Source organism: Sprattus sprattus (assembly GCF_963457725.1).
Source record: "Sprattus sprattus genome assembly, chromosome: 3".
NCBI lineage: Eukaryota > Metazoa > Chordata > Actinopteri > Clupeiformes > Clupeidae > Sprattus > Sprattus sprattus.
The window spans coordinates 51,019,500-51,037,681 of record NC_137922.1 but is presented as its reverse complement, the minus strand read 5'-3'; the positions used below and the strand labels follow the sequence as shown (position 1 = coordinate 51,037,681).

Genomic DNA, 18,182 nt, shown 5'->3' with positions numbered 1-18,182 from the left:
ACACACACACACACACACACACACACACACACACACACACACATACACACACACACACACACACACACACACACACACACACACACACACACACACACACACACACACACACACACACACACACACACACACACACACACACACACACACACAACCACACACACACACACACACACATAAATAAATAAACCAACACTACCACCTATCCCAATGCCAACAACATAGAAAAAAAGGATTTCAATCAAGAAGCACAATAGCCCCGGCAAGCAGAGAGCCGCTCTGTGTCATTTCATCAGTGCAGTCCAGGGGCCATTTCTCTTCCCCGCTCACATCTCCGTGCGGCTGGGCTTTGAAAGGCAACCCGATCGCTCCGCGGCTCCAGACTGCAGCGCAGTGTAAATAAAGCGAGTCATTAAGTGTGTGTGTTCTCTCCGCCGAGCTTCCAAACACTGCGTCGCCATGGAAACCGCCGCAGCCCATTTCGCTCCCGTGGAAATGGAAGCTTGTGGTGTGGTGGTGGTGGTTGGGGGGTATGTATAGGGGGCTGGGGTGGTATGTGTGGATGTGTGTGTGGTGGAGGGGGGGGGGGGGTGATGTACGCAGAAAGGGGAAATTACGAGGGGTTTAGGAGGGGAGATGTAGGAGTTAATAGTGTTCTTTCAGAGCGAGGGGCCATTTGATTAACTGTACCCCCATCGCTTGGCTCTCAGTCGCTCCCCTCACCAGTTCCAGCTGACAGCTGACATGAGGCTCTCTGGCCCCCACAATGCCAGCCTGTGTCCCCATCAGCCCAATCATCTCTCCCCCTGCCCCCACCCCCTCTCCATCCAACAGCACTTTCCACCAATTGACGCATTTAAGAGACGAGAAGAGACGAGAAGAGAAGAAAAAAACAGCTGTGGAGTACAGAGCTGAGGCTGTGTGTGCTGTGTCAGAACCCCGTGCCCTGCAATCTTTGATTCAGGAGAATTAGCTGCACTCGCTCGAGCATGACTGCGGCCCTGGGTTGGAGGACCAGAGCGCTCCGTCTATCTTGTGGTCTGTCTTTCTCCCTGGGCTTGCTTTTCCCCTCCTGTTGCCCTGGGCCTGTTTTTTTGTGTCCCTGGATCTGTGTGCATCCTGTTGTTGTACCCTCCAAAAACCAAGTCATGTATCACTGGTGTTCATATTTATGCTTGCACTGCAAGATGCCAGCCAGGCTAATGAAAGCATGATAACTACACAGACTTAGCTATGAATGCTGTCATAGTTCATTACAGTATTACTGTAACAAATGGTCCCGCTGTGAGAACACCCCTTAAAATGAATTGAAGCAAGATGTCTGTGTAGAGTCTTTTTATGTGGATACTCCTGCTATATGACCTGTACACAAGGACCACCAGAAGGTTTGGGAAATGGGACATTTTAATTCCTGTTTATTTCTGGGGGGCTATGAATAGCCTCCGTCCATTACCTCACTCTCCAAACCTCAGTCTCTCTGTCCCTCCTTCTCCCCCCTCTACAGGGCAATCGTGGTCGGACGGGAGTGGTGATCGCGGCCTACATGCACTACAGCAACATATCTGCCAGGTGAGAGAAGTAGAGAGGAGTAGAAAGGAGCAGCTGTTTGTGCCATAATTCCATCCTAGCCCGCTGTGCTCCTCACAGTCCCCACAGCTTGAGTGTCAACTCATGATGAATGGCCAGGCTGTGGGGATGAGCCCGTTTCACAGTGGTGGTAAAAGCCCTCGTATCAGCGCAGAGACAAATTCAGGTTAACTTTGTATTACTGGCCCCTCTGTCCCAGCACACGCATGCACGCACACACTCATACACAAACACACACACACACACACACACACACACACACACACACACACACACACACACACACACACACACACACACACACCGATACATAAACACACACACACCGATACATAAACACACATTCACACACACACACACACACACACACACACACACACACACACACACACACACACACACACACACACACACACACACATACGTGCACACACACTCACACACACACATACACACACACACACACACACACACACACACACACACACACACACACACACACACACACTTACACAACCAGGCAATGAAACACACACTCTGACAAACATATACACACTCCCTATGTATCCCTACAGACACACACACACACACACACTTATCCACTAGTATAAACTGAATGACCTACTGTCTCTTCCCATTGAGCTAAGTGAATGGGCTGTAATGGAGGCTGCTCCCCCTGGGCCCACTCTGATGTCTCTTTGCCTTTGCAGTGCTGACCAGGCCCTGGACAGGTTCGCCATGAAGCGCTTTTATGAAGACAAAGCCCTGCCAGTAGGCCAGCCATCCCAGAGGAGGTGAGTAGGAGTGGAGGCCACAGATACCGCTGCTACTGCTATGATGCTTTACTTGGCTACTGAGCTAAGCTAAGTCAGCTTGGGGGAAACCAGTTTGCCATGATTAGGAGATTTTGCTTCTCAATTGGTTGGTCATTGGCTGGATTACCTCTTCGCATGATGGAGGGGGGATATCTTTGGCAAACTGATCAAAGAACACCTGACCCCAGCTCCTACCCACCCCCCAGCTCAACGAACAGTGAACACATTTATGGATTTGAAGCCCTAGTTTTTGAGCTATTTCTGAAGGTTCCTCCTAATGTTTCTGCATGAATACAGATAATATAGTTGGATCAAAAAGAAGTGTGCCGTTTTAAATCATTCCTTCTCAAATTCAGATAACTCAGACAAAGATTAGAGAAGACAGAGTTTTGGTTTCGTGAACCAGGAGAGCTTCAACTGAGGGATTAGCGTTACATTAAGGGCAGCATGGCTGACACCGTACGCCATTCAGAGCCGATTTGTTGCGCTGTGGAGACGGAGAGGTTTGAGGTTATTATTACTGGACTAATTTTTGGGAGATTTTCACAGTAGAACCTCTCCTCAGAAACTGGGCTTAATCTCCGTCTGGGAACTCGGCAGGCAGCAGAAGAACAGAGGAGGCCACCGTTATGTCTGCGGAATGCAGACAATCCCTCAGCCTCTTCCCGTCCCTAGTATTTTTTTCAAGAGGCTTTGAAATAATAAGATGCTGATAATTACCCTGGTTTGCAGAATGACCGTAAGCCGACAGAGTAACCAGACTGTTAGACGGAATCTACCCTCGGAATGTTTTCTGAAATCTTTGAGGACTGTTCCAAAATGTTTGGGATGTGGCAGTGTAATCACTGCGTGCTTCTTTTGCCAATGGCAATGAGGTCCTGAGAAGTTCATTTATTCACTTGAAGTTTAAGTTATCAACATATGAACTGTTCAAAATCAAAATAAAATGTCCAGTAATTGTTAAGTGAGCCACAAAGTCGGGTCAAAAGGGAAGCCACTTTTTAAAAATACTGTAGAAACACAAACATGATATCTTATGATATGGAGAAGATCCTTCATCCAATTAATCCAAAAACACGCTCAGAGACATGGACACATTTCCATATAATGCTTTAGGACAACTTTCAGATGATAGGACATTTTTTTTATGACAGGCAATCTCTGGATTGGTTAACCGCATTTCTAAAAAAAGACAAAACACCCAAGCAGATTACGGGGACTGGAAACTGTTCCTAGAACAGCATCTCAGCCCTGTTTCTGCCTGTGCCTAGGCCTGCTCCGTTCCTCTGACACGACGGCCTTGACCCCAGGGTGAGGTGTAGGTTGCTGCTATTCGCACGGTCACCATGTGACCAAATCTCAATTGGGCTCCCTTCCTCTCTCATGCCAGCAGCTTAGTGGCCTCGTCTGAGCCTCACGGCAAAGATGTGCTCTTCTCGAGCCCTTCATTAAAAGACTGACGCAGCATGAATATATATATATATGTATGTCATAACCTGTCATGGCACATGTTGTATCCAACAGTTAATGTTCATTGATTTACCAGTGTCACCAAGTCACTATTAGTCTGAGATATTTTAACAGCATATGAAACATGTCAATAAGCTCTCATAAGATTAAATATCATGACCACTGTTACAGCAATGTACAATGTATTGGCATATTATTGGACATATTATGTAATCAAAACATATGCCATGATTCATGGTCCATGGCCCCGAGACAACCATTTTTTTCTCTGTTCCTATAGAAAATGTATAGCTTTGCTAGCTTTGTCATTATTACTGATGTTTTGATGTATGCAGTACGTACACACACACATACACACAAACATACACACACACACACACACACACACACACACACACACACACACACACACACACACACACACACACACACACACACACACACACACACACACACACACACACACACTATACAACTCAATATGTTTGATTTGTACGGCTGTAAAACCCAGCCTGCTGTGGTCTCCCACCCCATCTTAGTAAGTGTTAGTGTGTGGTTTGATAAACAGGCCAACCTCATAACCTACCCCCACCATCTGCGATTAGAGCAATCAGGCAGATGCTATAAACGCCCCCTGACTGCGGACGGCCCAATGGCTCTGACATTTCCTGGGTAGGAAGTCTACCCCCTCACCCCCCACCAACCCACCCACCCACCCCCACTTATTAAATCTGACATTTGATTTTTTTTTATCTGGAGAGGACAGTGGAAAAGTGGCTTTGCTGTGGAGGTTGTCCTCCATCCGTGTGAGAAGAGGCATGGCCCAGTGTGGTTTGGCCCCCAGTGAGCAGTGCGATTTTGGGTCCTGCGATTTGGCTCTTGCCCCTCTGCTTGGGAACATAGAGTGTGTTGGAGAGAAGATGTTTTATTACATGCGCCATAGCAACAAGTCAGAATGAGTTCACTTTAAGACTGTCTGTTAACTGAAGGGAAAAAAGTCTGTTAACTGAAGAGGAAAAAAACGTTCTTTAAAAGAATACAGTATGTAAGCGTTGGGAATGGAACTATCTAACTAACGTTATTAGAAACGCTATCTTTTATTAGGGTGCCCTTCAAGTGACATTCATTAGTGGTTGAGTTCACATAAAGGAACCATGAATGTCACTATTAATAAAACATATATAATGTTTAAAGCTGGAGTTTATGATTTAACATACTTATAATGTTAAGAGCTGTGAAAGCTTTAATGGTCTTCTGCATTTTGCTAAGATTAGCCAGTGGAAACTGAATGCACCTACATTTTTTCCTCTCTCTCTCTCTCTCTCTCTCTCTCTCTCTCTTTCTCTCTGTATCTGTTTGTTTTTGTCAGATACGTGCAGTATTTCAGTGGTCTTCTGTCCGGTCACATCAAAATCAACAACAAGCCACTGTTTCTGCACCACGTCATCATGCACGGCATCCCAAACTTTGAGGCCAAAGGAGGTAACGTTCTGTTCACGTCAGTGCATGTGTTTCGGCCTGCCCATGTCACATTGTGTGTAACATACATGAAACGATAAAGAAATAATTAGTATAATGCTTTAGCAGTTAGTGATAAAGAGTTGTGACTAGTCTCGTGTTAATACCCTAGACTCATGTTAAGACCCCTTACAATTCTGTGGTTAGTATCTTGGTTGGGATAGTAGGACTTAAAGCGCTTTTCCGAATTGTCACAAGCTAAGTTAATTGATTCTTAAGTTTGTGGGCATTTGCAACACATTGCACAATTAATGAATGCATCTAGACTTTTAATGAATGATCACTGTACTATGTGCCGTCTCTAACTCTAACTCACACTCTCTCCCTTTCTCCACTGTCTCAGGCTGCAGACCATTCCTAAAGATTTATCAGGGAATGCAGCCAATTTATACGTCTGGGATATAGTAAGTGATAGTATTAAGGTTGGTCAATGTGTGTGTGTGTGTGTGTGTATTACTGTGGTGGGATCCTCACTTGTGTGAGTACGTGTGTTTATCTGTGTGTGTGTTTCAAAAGTAAACAAGTGTGACTCGAAACATTTGTGTGTGGGTCAACCCTCATTAAGAGATTAGCCGCTGATAATCCACGCTTGTGTGTGTGTGTGTGTGTGTGAGAGAGAGAGAGAGAGAAAGAGAGAGAAGGAGTCTGACACGGACAGAACAGGATTCCGTGAGCCCTGGTATACTTGACACCCACACACCAGAATAATACAACACGGAAGCAATGGATTACACCTCCCTTCTCTCCACCCTCCCCCTCTATCTTTCCATCAGTGGAGAGTCGCGTGACTCTCCACCTCTGCTTTTAAGTGTAATCACTGACAAAAAAAAAAACCTTTAAAAAACAAATCTCAGTCAGAGATTCAGGTATATTTGGGAATGCTGAAGACAAGAGGGAAGGCTTTGGATAAGAGCTCAATGTAAGACTTGCTCCTTAATATAATAGTAGTATATATATATATATATATATATATAATATATATATATATATATCAAAGAATTGAATGTGTTTACCAGCAGTTTCTGGATACTCGTACACACTCCATCGGCATAGTGCCCAGTACACCATGATGTAGCATACTGTAAGGCTGAGGTACCAAGCCTGATCTGTGATCAGTGATTATCTCACTGACTCGTGCTGTCCTCTTCTATTACAGCAATGTTCAAGGTGATAGCTCCACAAGTATCTGCATCACCATAGAACCCGGCCTTCTCTTGAAGGGAGACATCCTGGTGAGAAGACTGACCTGAATATGATATTAATATTTGCAGAAACTGTTTTGAAATAAACATAAACATAATAATGTTTGATACTGATACAACTTGTTGTGTTTAATGAAGATAAAGATGAAATATGTGCTTTTCTCTTTGTCTGTCTCTTAGTTCAGCTGTATCTGCGTTGTAATTATGTGACATGTGATTTCATATAACACACGTTTTGTAATTTCCCTCTTGCTCTCTTCTCACCTATATCCACATCCCTCTCTCTCTACTTTCCTCTCCTCCCTTCATCTCCCTCTCCCTCCTCCTTTCCGGTCTCCCCTCCCTCTCTCCGTCTCCCAGCTGAAGTGCTACCACAAGCGCTTCCGAAACCCAAGCAGAGACGTGATCTTCAGGGTGCAGTTCCACACGTGCGCTGTTCACGACCTCGCCGTGGTCTTCACCAAGAATGAGCTGGACGAGACATTCAAAGGTCCTCCTCTTAGAACTGACTTCAGAAAACATCTCTATTCATAAACATAAACATAAACATTAAGTGTCATTTGGATGATTACTCTTTGTTTTTCTAAAGGAAAATGTTTGTGTTCCTCCATCAGATGACAGGTTTCCGGAGTACGGGAAGGTGGAGTTTATCTTCTCCTTTGGTCCTGAAAAGATAAGAGGTAAGCTTCTTGTTGGCTGTAATCTCCATCTACCAATCTCCGTGAGAGGGGATTATTCAGCGAACAGATCATCTGGGACCTGCTGTGAGAACCATGCTCTCCTGGGTACCGTTTCCCATCAGTGTTTCTGATGTCGCCCCCTAGGACTCGATCATCTGGAGAATGGTCCCAGTGTCTCAGTAGACTACAGTACCCTGGACCCCCTCATTCGCTGGGACTCTTATGAGAACTTCAACAAGCGCTGTGAGGATACAGCAGACGGTAAGCGACTCTGCCCATACTTTGGATCGAACATGGCTCAGGGATACAACATTTAATGGGATTGGAGCACTATGTATTGGCTTTGGTGTGTAATTGTGTAAGTGTGCGTGAGTGTGAGTGTGTTTGTGAGTGTGTGTGTGTGTGTGTGTGTGTGTGTGTGTGTGTGTGTGTGTGTGTGTGTGTGTGTGTGTGTGTGTGTGTGTGTGTGTGTTGGTGTGTGTTGGTGTGTGTTGTGTGTGTGTATGTGTGTGTCAGTGTGTGAGTGTGTGTGTGTGTGTTTGCTGATCATAGGCGCTTCAGTATTTCAGGATATCTTTCATCAGTTTTGGCTTTGATGTGAACCTTGGTGTGAAATGAATGTGTTGTTCACAGGAGCTATAGACCTTGTGTTTTAATGAACTACCCAAATTGTACTGAAATTGTACCAAATTGGACTGAAATGCACGCTTTTACACTCACATGCATAAACTATGAACACCAAGGCAACAAAGATTAGCACTGCATCAGAGAGTCCTGGTGCCTGCAGACCACTGGAATGCTCAAGCCAGAAACTCTGTGCTGATGCATTCTTAGGAATTCCTCAGTTCTCTGTCTAGCTGTGAAACTGACAAGACAGACAGTTTGACACAAGACAGACAGTTTGAGGTTGTTTGTCTTGTGTCAAATCTCTCGTTTTGTGAGACTTTATAAAAGCCCTGGCCCCCCCTGATGTTGCCTGTTGATGTCTCGTGTTTTGTTTATGTCTCCTCTTGGACTTACTCGAGACGTGCGTGATACGTCCTCCTCGTTCCCGTGTTCCTGGCTGCTGGAGTTAAGCCGGACAGCTCCGCCTGGCAACGCCATCCCATAGTAATTTATGATCCCTCGGCACTCCCGGCCAGGAAACCTCCGGAACGGCCCGTGCAGCCAGAGCACGGAGTGATCCGCTGACGGATGGGCCCTGTCTCCGTGCTGCCGCGCCGTTAATAAAGTCCTCACGGCTAACAGCTAGCCCCCCCAACAGCTAGCTGTCCCCTCAGATATGAAGACTACCTGAAGGAAAGGGTTACTTAAGCTCAACTGGTAGAGCTTGATGCTAGTCACAAGAGGCATGGGATTGATAACCATGGAGCAAATATAGTGATGAAAAATAAATCTGTACTAAAATGTAAGTCGCTTTGGATGAAGATTCATGTTGGCTAAATTAATATTTATAAGTATAAGGGGACTGTCTGTCTATTGCCCTTGTCGATCAACTTCATATAAGCAGATGACGTAGTAAAAAGAACGGGGTATGTGTTGTGAACACATTAAAGTTTTGGCTGTTTTGTTGTTGTTTTGTTTTGCTTCTCTTCCTGCTAAGTGGCTGGTTTGAACGCAATACATCACTTCCTAATCGATGTCGCTTGATCTTGGCATCCGTCAGAGTGGAGAATGTCTTGTTTTCTGTGTTGGGTAAATATCCTGTCACACTGTCCTCCCGTGCCATGGTGTTTTGTCTTTGAGTTATGGTTGTGTGGTCCCTGGGAAATGCTTGGCTGGTCTCCTGGTGTTTAGGCTGTGGAGGCCCATGGGTTGGGCACAAACACTCAGTGGAAGGGATGGGGTCGCCTTGAGGAGTGGGCAACATTAGGGACACAGCAGTAATTCACTGGCAGCAGTGTAATGATGTTGTTCAGGCACACAGGGGTTTGACCCACTACATGTTTCAGTTGAACACAAAAACAGTGTGTTTACTGGGGAATCGATTTTGGTATTACTGGTAACTGAATTGTTTTTTTAGGGAAAGCATTTTTCGAGGAGCCAGGCATCCATGGGGGATATGGTCTGAAATGTTGATGGGAAGGATTGTGTAAAGTGTTTACTACACCGTAAATTAAACCAGTCCAATGGTTTTAAGAAGACAGAGCTGTAATTGGTGCTGTTGTAGGCATATTTTGGGAGGAGAGCAAACGAGTGCCACAGTTTCAACAGCTTGTCCTCAGACGTGTTCTCCTGTCACAAGAAGTCTTGGCAGACATGTTCTCTTGTTCTCAATGTCAAGTCTCTCACTACCACGCTGCAATTAAGCTGACCAGTTTCAGCCATCGCAGTTGAGCGGCTCATTTTTCTCCACTCTGGAGCAGGAGTAGGTGTTTGAGGTCTGGCACGGGAAGTTTGAGGCACAGGATGATGGTCTGGAAATGTTTTACGAGAAACGACCAAGATAATTGAGTGATGTGGTAACCAATGACTTCTCATTGAAACATTGACCGAGTTTGAGTCTGAAAAGTTGACTGACGTGCAGGTACTACACAAAGAAAATTGGAGCGCTGCGTTGGCTAACGATGACTGAAGCATTGACTTGAGTATGAGTCATAGGATTTGACCGACATACATGTACTACACTTAGGAGCCCAAATGAAGGACATGACACACAGTGTGTGCGTGTGTGTGTGTGTGTTTGTGTGTGTGTCCGATCTGCCCTTCCCCCCCACCTGCAAAACCCCTCACCCCCCACCTCCATTCCAGCCCCCAGAATTCCTTGGGCTGGATGAGACCTGCCATAAACTGCGGCGGCTGCCTGCCAATCAGGCTTTAAATAGCCGCAGCAGAAATAGGCGGGCGTCAGGCTCCGAGGGCCCATGGGGAGGCTTTTCTTGGGGCTGGGGTGGGGGTGGGGGGGTAGTGATTGGAGGGGTGAGGGGGGGGGGATGTAAGCTGATCCCCCTCTCTCCAATGTCCTGTGCTGGTGTGCAGGGTGAGAGGACCTGGGGACCTCTGGGAGCGCTCACACAAACACACACATGCAGACACGCATGCATTGGCACACACATCCACACATACCTAAAACAAAATATATATATATATATATATATATACACAGACACACATAAAATGTATATGTATACACACACACACACACACACACACACACACACACAGACTCATACACACACAAACAAACACACACACACACACACACACACACTGACAGTGACACCAGCAGCCAGCTTAGCCTTAACCTAAGTAAAACTTCACATGCTTGTTAGAGGCTACTCCCTCTTGCTTAGTGTCTCAGGCTAACCGTGTTTAGGAGCACTCTGTTAAAGGTTCAAAAGAAAGAAAGAAAGCCATCTGGAGTGTTGAAGTACGTGTACTTGTGTTGACGTTATGGCAGAGGCAAGAAACTGCCATAAAAAAGGAAATAAGTACTTCCTCTTTTAGTCATACTTCTAAAATGATGCAGATCTTGTATATTTGTTTGCCCTTTTTTTTCCTGGTTGGAACTGTGGCTGCTCTTTTGTGGACGCCTCAATCGCTCTTGAGCCGAGCCAAACAACCCCTTCTGAACCAGGCGGATAAGAGCCTGAGAAAAATCTGTGAGAGAGCGATTGTGGTAATTTAGAATTAGAGAGCAGGAGAGCGACAGAGCGAGCGGGCGAGGGATGCAGAGGGAGTGAGAGTGAGAGAGGGAGAAGAAAGTGCTGGTGTGTGCAATCTGCCCGTAATTAGATGTGCTTACTCCCGGCTTGGCTGTGTGTGTCAGCAGAACAGACTCCCGCCATCACCAGAACTCTCATTAATTGCAGGCTCTCAAGTGCCAAAGCCTGACAGAGAACCAGGGAGCGAGCATGCAGAGGGAGTGTATGTATGTATGTGTGTGTGTGTGTGTGTGTGTGTGTGTGTGTGTGTGTGTGTGTGTGTGTGTGTGTGTGTGTCTGTGAGTGTGTGTGTGTGTGTGTGTGTGTGTGTGTGTGTGTGTGTGTGTGTGTGTGTGTGTGTGTCTGTGTGTATGTGTTTGTGTGTGTGTGTGTGTGTGTGTGTGTCTGTGTGTGTGGCCAGCAAGAGTTTCTTATCCTCCATACACAAACGTACACGCTCACACATTTAGTAGCCTATGCTAGTTCTCCTGGAGTAAGCTGGTGTGCATCCTGCAGGGGTTTGGGAGCTTGGTAGACCTTTTTCAGATGGTCCTCTACTTTTACTCTGATCCCAGAACAGACATGAGGGTATAAACAACATTTTGTTGTTAAATAAGTGAAATAAATTGCCCCATCCACTCTCCAGCATCCGAGAGCAATGTGTGGCCAAGACAAAACCACAAAATTGGAGAATCTAGAAACACCAGAAGCATGAGAGAGAAGATTAACATGGCTGACATATACATCAGAAGGACTGTAGGATGAGCAAATAATCAATAAGGAGACCCCTGGATCCATAGAGCTGATTGACCCTTTGCTCCCTTTAACCCTTTATTACCCTTAATGTTATATTACAAATGAACGTGTAGTTTTATTTATCTTTGTGCGTAAGCATCACTCTTTTGAAACATTCATGCTAAAAAGCAAATTTGTGGGGTTAATAGCCCTTGATCAGTTGAAGCCACGGAGAGTTAATCCTACAAGAATAGCACGAGTTAATCAGGCTTTGTTGTTGTTGTTAACAGTCTTGATGCACGTGGGGATGATGTCCACTCCTGATCTTGGCACAGTGTTTTTAGAGTCAGCACAAGGTCGAAGGGACTGGATTTGAATGAACTAGCCTCACCATGGCTACTGCTACAGTCAGCCCGTTTATCCACAAAACTGTCCTGGAGTCAGCTGAAACAGTCTGAGAGAACATGCCGTGTTGCTGTTGTTGTTAAAGGTCTGGAGGGATGGGATTTGAGTGAGTGACCCTTACCGTGGGTAGTGCTAGTTCATCCACCTGCTGAGACCAAAAACTGTTCTGGAGTCAGGGTGAGAAAACTGGGAGTTGTTGATGCGTTTGTTGTTGTTAAGAGTCTTGGGGCCCTATCTTGCCGATCAGAAACGCAAGTAGGACGGCGCCAAGCGCAATGGCTGTGTGGGCGGCTCTATGGCGCAGTTGCTATTTTAACGGCGGAAAAAACACACTTGCGTCCAGCGCAAGTGTCAAAAGGGTTGGTCCAAAGGAGGTTACTCAGCCATAGGTGTGGTTTGGGCGTAATATGCAATAAACCAATCCGAGCGTCATTTCACATTCCCTTTAAGAGCGAGAAGCGCATAGTCCATAGCGGCTTGTTATTTTGATGGCGGAATTACCTGGTGGAAGACCGGAGAAGTTCACAGCCGAGGAGACCGACGTGAGATTTACACCAATTTTTTGGCAAGCCATATACAATTACAAGGAAAATAAAGTATTTACCACTTGAGGAAATCATTGTGATATCCATATCCAAGATATTTTAAAAATAAGCATACATGTAGCCTACACATTGACCCAAATGATTCAGGTTAATTGAAGCTGCGTGACATTTGATTTATTGTATGGCTTTGTAAAAAGCCGGGAGATAGATATATATGGGGATGCGAGAAACCCTCCCAAAGTAAGCAAAGTCAAGCAAGCATGTCAAGATATTGCCGTGATTGTTTCTGCAACGGGGCACCCGAAAACGTTGCCGAAAACGCTATAATGACGTCCGGAGACGTGGGACATCCAAGCTGAAAGGTAACACACGTTCTCGTGCCTTCACGGGAGGTGGATCTGCCTCGACCCAGGATCTGACGGCAGCAGAGGACATCGCCACGTCTACCCTCACGCCTGAGAGCGTGCAGGGATTTGGGGGCATGGAAATCGGCACCCAAGCCAGTGCACCAGCTGACCAAACCCAAGGTACATAAATAAAGTCCACATACACAGAGATGAGTTTACAAGATTTATAATAATACTGGCATTAAATAAATGCAACAAAGCCATACAATAAATCAAATGTCACGCAGCTTCAATTAACCTGAATCATTTGGGTCAATTGTGTACGCTAGATGTATGCCTAGTTTTTAAATGTCTTGGATACGGATATCACAATGATTTCCTCATGTGGTAAATACTTTATTTTCCTTGTAATTATATATGGCTTGCCAAACAATTGGTGTTAATCTCTCGTGAAGACGACAGAAGTAAAGTGTAGCCTACAGGTCCTATACTGTGCGGGCAAGCACATGCGCCCTTAAAATAGCGTTCTGAATACGCGTTACAGACTTTAGACATTGCGCCTCACATTAGACCAGCTTTTTTTTGGTCAATGGCGCACGGCGCACGGCGCACGGCGGTTTTTTTTGAAACTGCAAAATACCACTTGCGCCAGAGAAACGCCTTCTCTGTTCCGCCCCCGCCCATGTCGACGCAAGTTCATTTCGAAGCGCGCCTCTGGAGGGAAAATCGCGCTGTGCGCCGGGTGCAAGATAGGAATGATACATGCGTCGGTGACAATGTCAATTGCGCTGGGTGCAAGATAGGGCCCTTGGTGTACATGACGGGCGATGCCCACTCCTAATCTTGCCTTGAGGGTTGCAAGGTGAGTGCGAGGTCGCCCTGAGGGATCAGTGATGTTAACCTGCTGGGAGATTAGGGGTCATCCAGGGAAGAGAGAGAGAGAAAGAGAGAGAGAGAGAAAGAGAGAGAGAGAGAGAAAAAGAGAGAATGAGAGAACAACAGGTCAGGCACCTGGGGGAGCCAGCCTCCCATTGTCCACTGTGGATCGTCACGTGTGACTGCGAGCCCTTGGAGATAATTAGTAACACTTACCTGCGTTTGCACAGCCCTTGATTGTGTGTGTGTGTGTGTGTGTGTATGCATATGTCTGTGTGGTTTTGTCGTGTGTTTGTGTGCATGCGTGACAGAGTGTGTGTGTGTGTGTGTGTGTCTGTGTCTGTGTGTGTGAGCTCGTTGAGTCTGTTTCTATGGCAAAGTGCTGTTTTTATGATTTCTGTTATGCTGTGTGATTTATAAAGGAAGAGGAATCAAGGAATCTGATGACAGAAGACTCTCTTTGAAAGACTGGGAAAACATTGTCTTCAGGCAGCGCTCCAGACACCTAAGCAGAGCCAGGACCCACAGACATTTCAGTTATGAGCACCAGTGACCACTCACAGTTGGTGCCCAGGCTGAGGGTAGAATATTCCAGAATTATGAAATCATCAGCAGAGGTTGACAGGGAGAGTTAGTGGGTAAGGGTATGTAAAGTATGAAGGTTTGTGTGTGTGTGTGTGTGTGTGTGTGTATGTGTGTGTGTGTGTGTGTGTGTGTGTGTGTGTGTGTGTGTGTGTGTGTCTGAGTGTGTCTGAGTGTGTCAGAGAGAGTGATAGGGAGCATGTTTCCTGGCTGTTGATGAGCAAGCAGTTTAGTATATGTTCATGACTGTGATGCAACCAAAAGTTTAGTCGCAAGTATGCACTTATTGTGTGTTTGTGTGTCAGTAAGAACTGATGACAGCTGATGACCAGGTGACCTGTCTATTGCTATCAGTGTGCAAGAGGAGCATGTGTCTGTTCCATGTGTCAGCTTACAGTATGAGCAAGCAAGGATGTGATGGATGAAGGTGAAAGCTTTGAGTCAGAGGTATGTATGTAAGACAGAGAGAGAGACAGAGAGAGAGAGAGAAAGAGAGGGAGGGAGGGAGGGTTAGGTTGATGGAGGGGGTATGGCATCATCTTTGGTCCAGTTACCCACCCTACCAACCCCCAACTCTTCAACCCTATCCCCTGCAGCTGCTGTCCCCCTGAGGTTGGGCCCTGTGGGGCATCGTCTGAAGGTGGGCTTGGATGACCACACGCCTTTCACCACGGCCTTTGTCACTCCTTAACCTGTCTCCCGTGCTGTCATGCTCACTTCAAACACACACACACACTGGCTTTTGGGGCTATATTTGTTCCCCTCCACAAGCGTCGGCCCCCTGGGCGGTGGGTCTGCCGGTCGGTCTGCCGGTCGCCGGTTGTCTGACAAGAGTAGTTGCTGATCAAGAGGTTTTATTATTTTCATAAATCACTCACTTGTCTGCAGGTCGGGCGTGTTTGTGTGTCTGGTGTGTGTGTGCGTGTTTGTGTGTGTGTGTGTGTGTGTGTGTGTGTGTGTGTGTGTGTGTGTGTGTGTTTGTGTGTGTGTGTGTGTTTGTGTGTGTGTGTGTGTGTGTGTGTGTGTGTGTCTGTCTGTCTGTCTCTCTGTGCATGGGTTTTGTCGGTGCTGTTGTTCTGTTCATGTTTGGTCTGTGATTGTTCTGTCCGATTTAATTACAGAGAGAGACAAAGAAGAAAGAAACAGAGTTGGATGCATGAATGGGATGGTTGGATAGATAGATGAAGAGGGCTTGGTTTGAGAGAGAGAGTGACTGTGTGTGTCATAGAGAGAGAGAAAAGAGAGAGAGAGCGTGTGTGTGTGTGTGTGTGTGTGTGTGTGTGTGTGTGTGTGTGTGTGTGCGTGTGTGTGAAGGAGAAGTAATGTGTGTTTTAAAGAGTGAGAGGGAGAAGACGTGGGGAGCGGAGCGGCAGCGTGGCCTCAGAGGCTTGTTTACTGCCGGGCCTCCCTTATTTGGCTGCCCAAAGGCCTGCAGCATTTTTGGAATAGTCAGGAGGGGAAGTGTGGTAGCGGAGACAGGGAGAGAGAGAGTGTGTGTGTTTGTGTGTGTGTGTGTGTGTGTGAGATAGAGAGAGCGAGAGAGAGATGGAGTGAAAGAGAGAGTGAGAGGGAAAGAGAGAGAGAGAGTGACAAGAGGACAGAGCAAGCCTGAAGAGACATTAACACACACACACACACACACACACACGCTCATTGAGTCACTCCCCCTTGCCACAGAGTGTGTTCTGGGCTGAAGCCGGTGAGTTGCCAGTGTGTGGAGAGGGGGTAGGACTGTCAGCCTAGACTCAATGGAGCTTTCCCAGCCAGTCAGGCAGATCATCTCCACAAACTGGTAAGCAACTGTGTGTATGTGTGTGTGTGTGTGTGCCTGTTTATTTGCGTGTGTACTGGAGAGAGAGCCAGACACAGCGAGAGAGACATGACGTGTGACATGGAGAGTTTAAGTACCGCTGCAGTAACTAGTGTGTAACTGCACTAGTGTTTTGGTTTCCTGGGGCAGTACAGTGGTAGAAGAACTGTGAAGCAGATTTGCCTCTGTGCTACTGTTAGAGTCCAGAGCAACAAGTCATGGAGGAAACGCTGTTTTAACAGCAATCGCTGGGTATGTCATCTTAAAAACCTTTATTTGTAAAAAATGTGATTTGACATGAGATTACTGCCACAGATTAACCTTCGTTATGGCAGACTTTTCTTTTATTTCTCTGATTGAGTATTCCTGCTCTTACAAGATCTTTCCGATCTTGCGATGCATATGCCCCTCATGCTTCGTAGTCCATGGTGTCCAAAGTTGGCTTTCCTGTATTCTACATTCAGACGCCTTTACGTTTCTACGTTCATGTGTTTTGTCAGGAAGAACGTTCGGGTGGCTGTTGATATAGTCTGTTTTGAATGATATCGATGGTTCACCACAGCTATTTGGGTTTTGGGTTTAGCTCTGTGTGGTTGTTCTGGGCTCGCTCTTAAATGCTTGTCAGAGAGGAGCTATTCAGTGGGCTGAAGTAGTCTGCTCTAATGGCACCGCTCGACTGAGGCTGCCTGGTCTGTGATGTGTGTTTTAGCCAGCATCCCTTGGGTGCTATTGAGTGCCTCTGGACTGAGTCCTCTGATTTGCCCAGCGCTAGGCTGGCTGGTCGTTACATCACTTAGAACATAGTGGCATTGTTGTGTGCCTTGAGAGACGCGGCGTATTTATAGGAATTGCGCACATGAGGACATCGAAATGATGCCTATGAAACAGAGCCCAGGCATTCAGACCAAGCGCATTTCAAAACAGTGACAAGTAAGTGAACGTTTGTTAGGCTTTGTGGCATTCTATTCTATTATATAGTGTGTTGTATATCAAATGGTTTATCCTGTTGGTAAATGCTTGGTTTTGTGCCAGTTATGTCAAAATGACCACAGTCCATAGACCATAGTCACCATACAATAGTTTTACTTCTGATGTCTTCTACGGGATTGGGATAGAGTCCGTTGTTGATTCATGTGGTTCTGTAAATGCCAGTACAGAAGTTACAGGGTTGTTAGCATGTCCTAAAGACCAAACAAGACACCTGAGATTGAAGTGTCAGTTACCAGAGAGTTGGAGTGCACAGAAGAAATAGAGACAAGAATGTGTTACTTGTGTGTTCATTCATTTCTATGGCTAGACTAAAGAGTCAAGTGTGTATGTTTCTCAATGGATAAGGGAATGTGGATACGTTAATATTATAGAGTTAAGAGTGTGTGTCTGCTTTTGCGTTTGCGTGTGCCTGTGAGTATGCGTGTGTGTGTGTGCGTGTGCGTGATCCGGTGTGTGTGTGTGTGTGTGTGTGTGTGTGTGTGAGAGAGAGTGGCTTTGACCCTGGCCCCATCTCAGGGGGCAACATGCCTCAGTTAGAGCGTGCTCTGACAACACGTTGAGCAGAAGCAGCAGGTTTGACCCCACTAGCAGCACCCTCACACGCCCGTGCCTCTCCGCGCCTCCCCTCGCGATACCCTCTTCCCTCTCTCCTGTGCTGCGCCTCCCAGACCTTTACACTCACTACTTCCTCTCCACCTGCCTCTCCCTTACTCCCTCTTTTCTCATCTTTGACTCTCTCGATTGTTTTATCTGTTCTTCCTTGTCAAGTTCCTTATTTTTAATCCTCTGGTCCTCTATTCTTTTTTTCCGTGTCTATCTGGCTTCATTCAAATCTCTCTATTTCCTCCCGTTTCTTATGCATAGTTTATCCTCATAGTGGTCTCCTCCTCCTCCTCCTCCTCCTATCTTCTTGCCCACTCCCTCGTTCCCCAGCTAAGCTAAGAGCTGTCATCAACTTATCCCACCACCTCGTCTT

The 18,182-nt window shown here is 46.2% G+C and overlaps 1 protein-coding gene across 1 annotated transcript in view; it reads left to right on the top strand.

Annotated features, from left to right (window-relative positions):
* Window positions 1-18,182, top strand: part of tns1a (tensin 1a) — a 53,416-nt gene that overhangs the window by 2,487 nt on the left and 32,747 nt on the right. Inside the window, exons 4-11 of the mRNA XM_080835016.1 lie at window positions 1,505-1,569; window positions 2,298-2,381; window positions 5,242-5,354; window positions 5,734-5,794; window positions 6,547-6,622; window positions 6,953-7,082; window positions 7,207-7,272; window positions 7,417-7,533. Coding sequence (XP_080691142.1) covers window positions 1,505-1,569; window positions 2,298-2,381; window positions 5,242-5,354; window positions 5,734-5,794; window positions 6,547-6,622; window positions 6,953-7,082; window positions 7,207-7,272; window positions 7,417-7,533 — 712 coding nt within the window. The remainder of the gene's footprint in view (window positions 1-1,504; window positions 1,570-2,297; window positions 2,382-5,241; window positions 5,355-5,733; window positions 5,795-6,546; window positions 6,623-6,952; window positions 7,083-7,206; window positions 7,273-7,416; window positions 7,534-18,182) is intronic.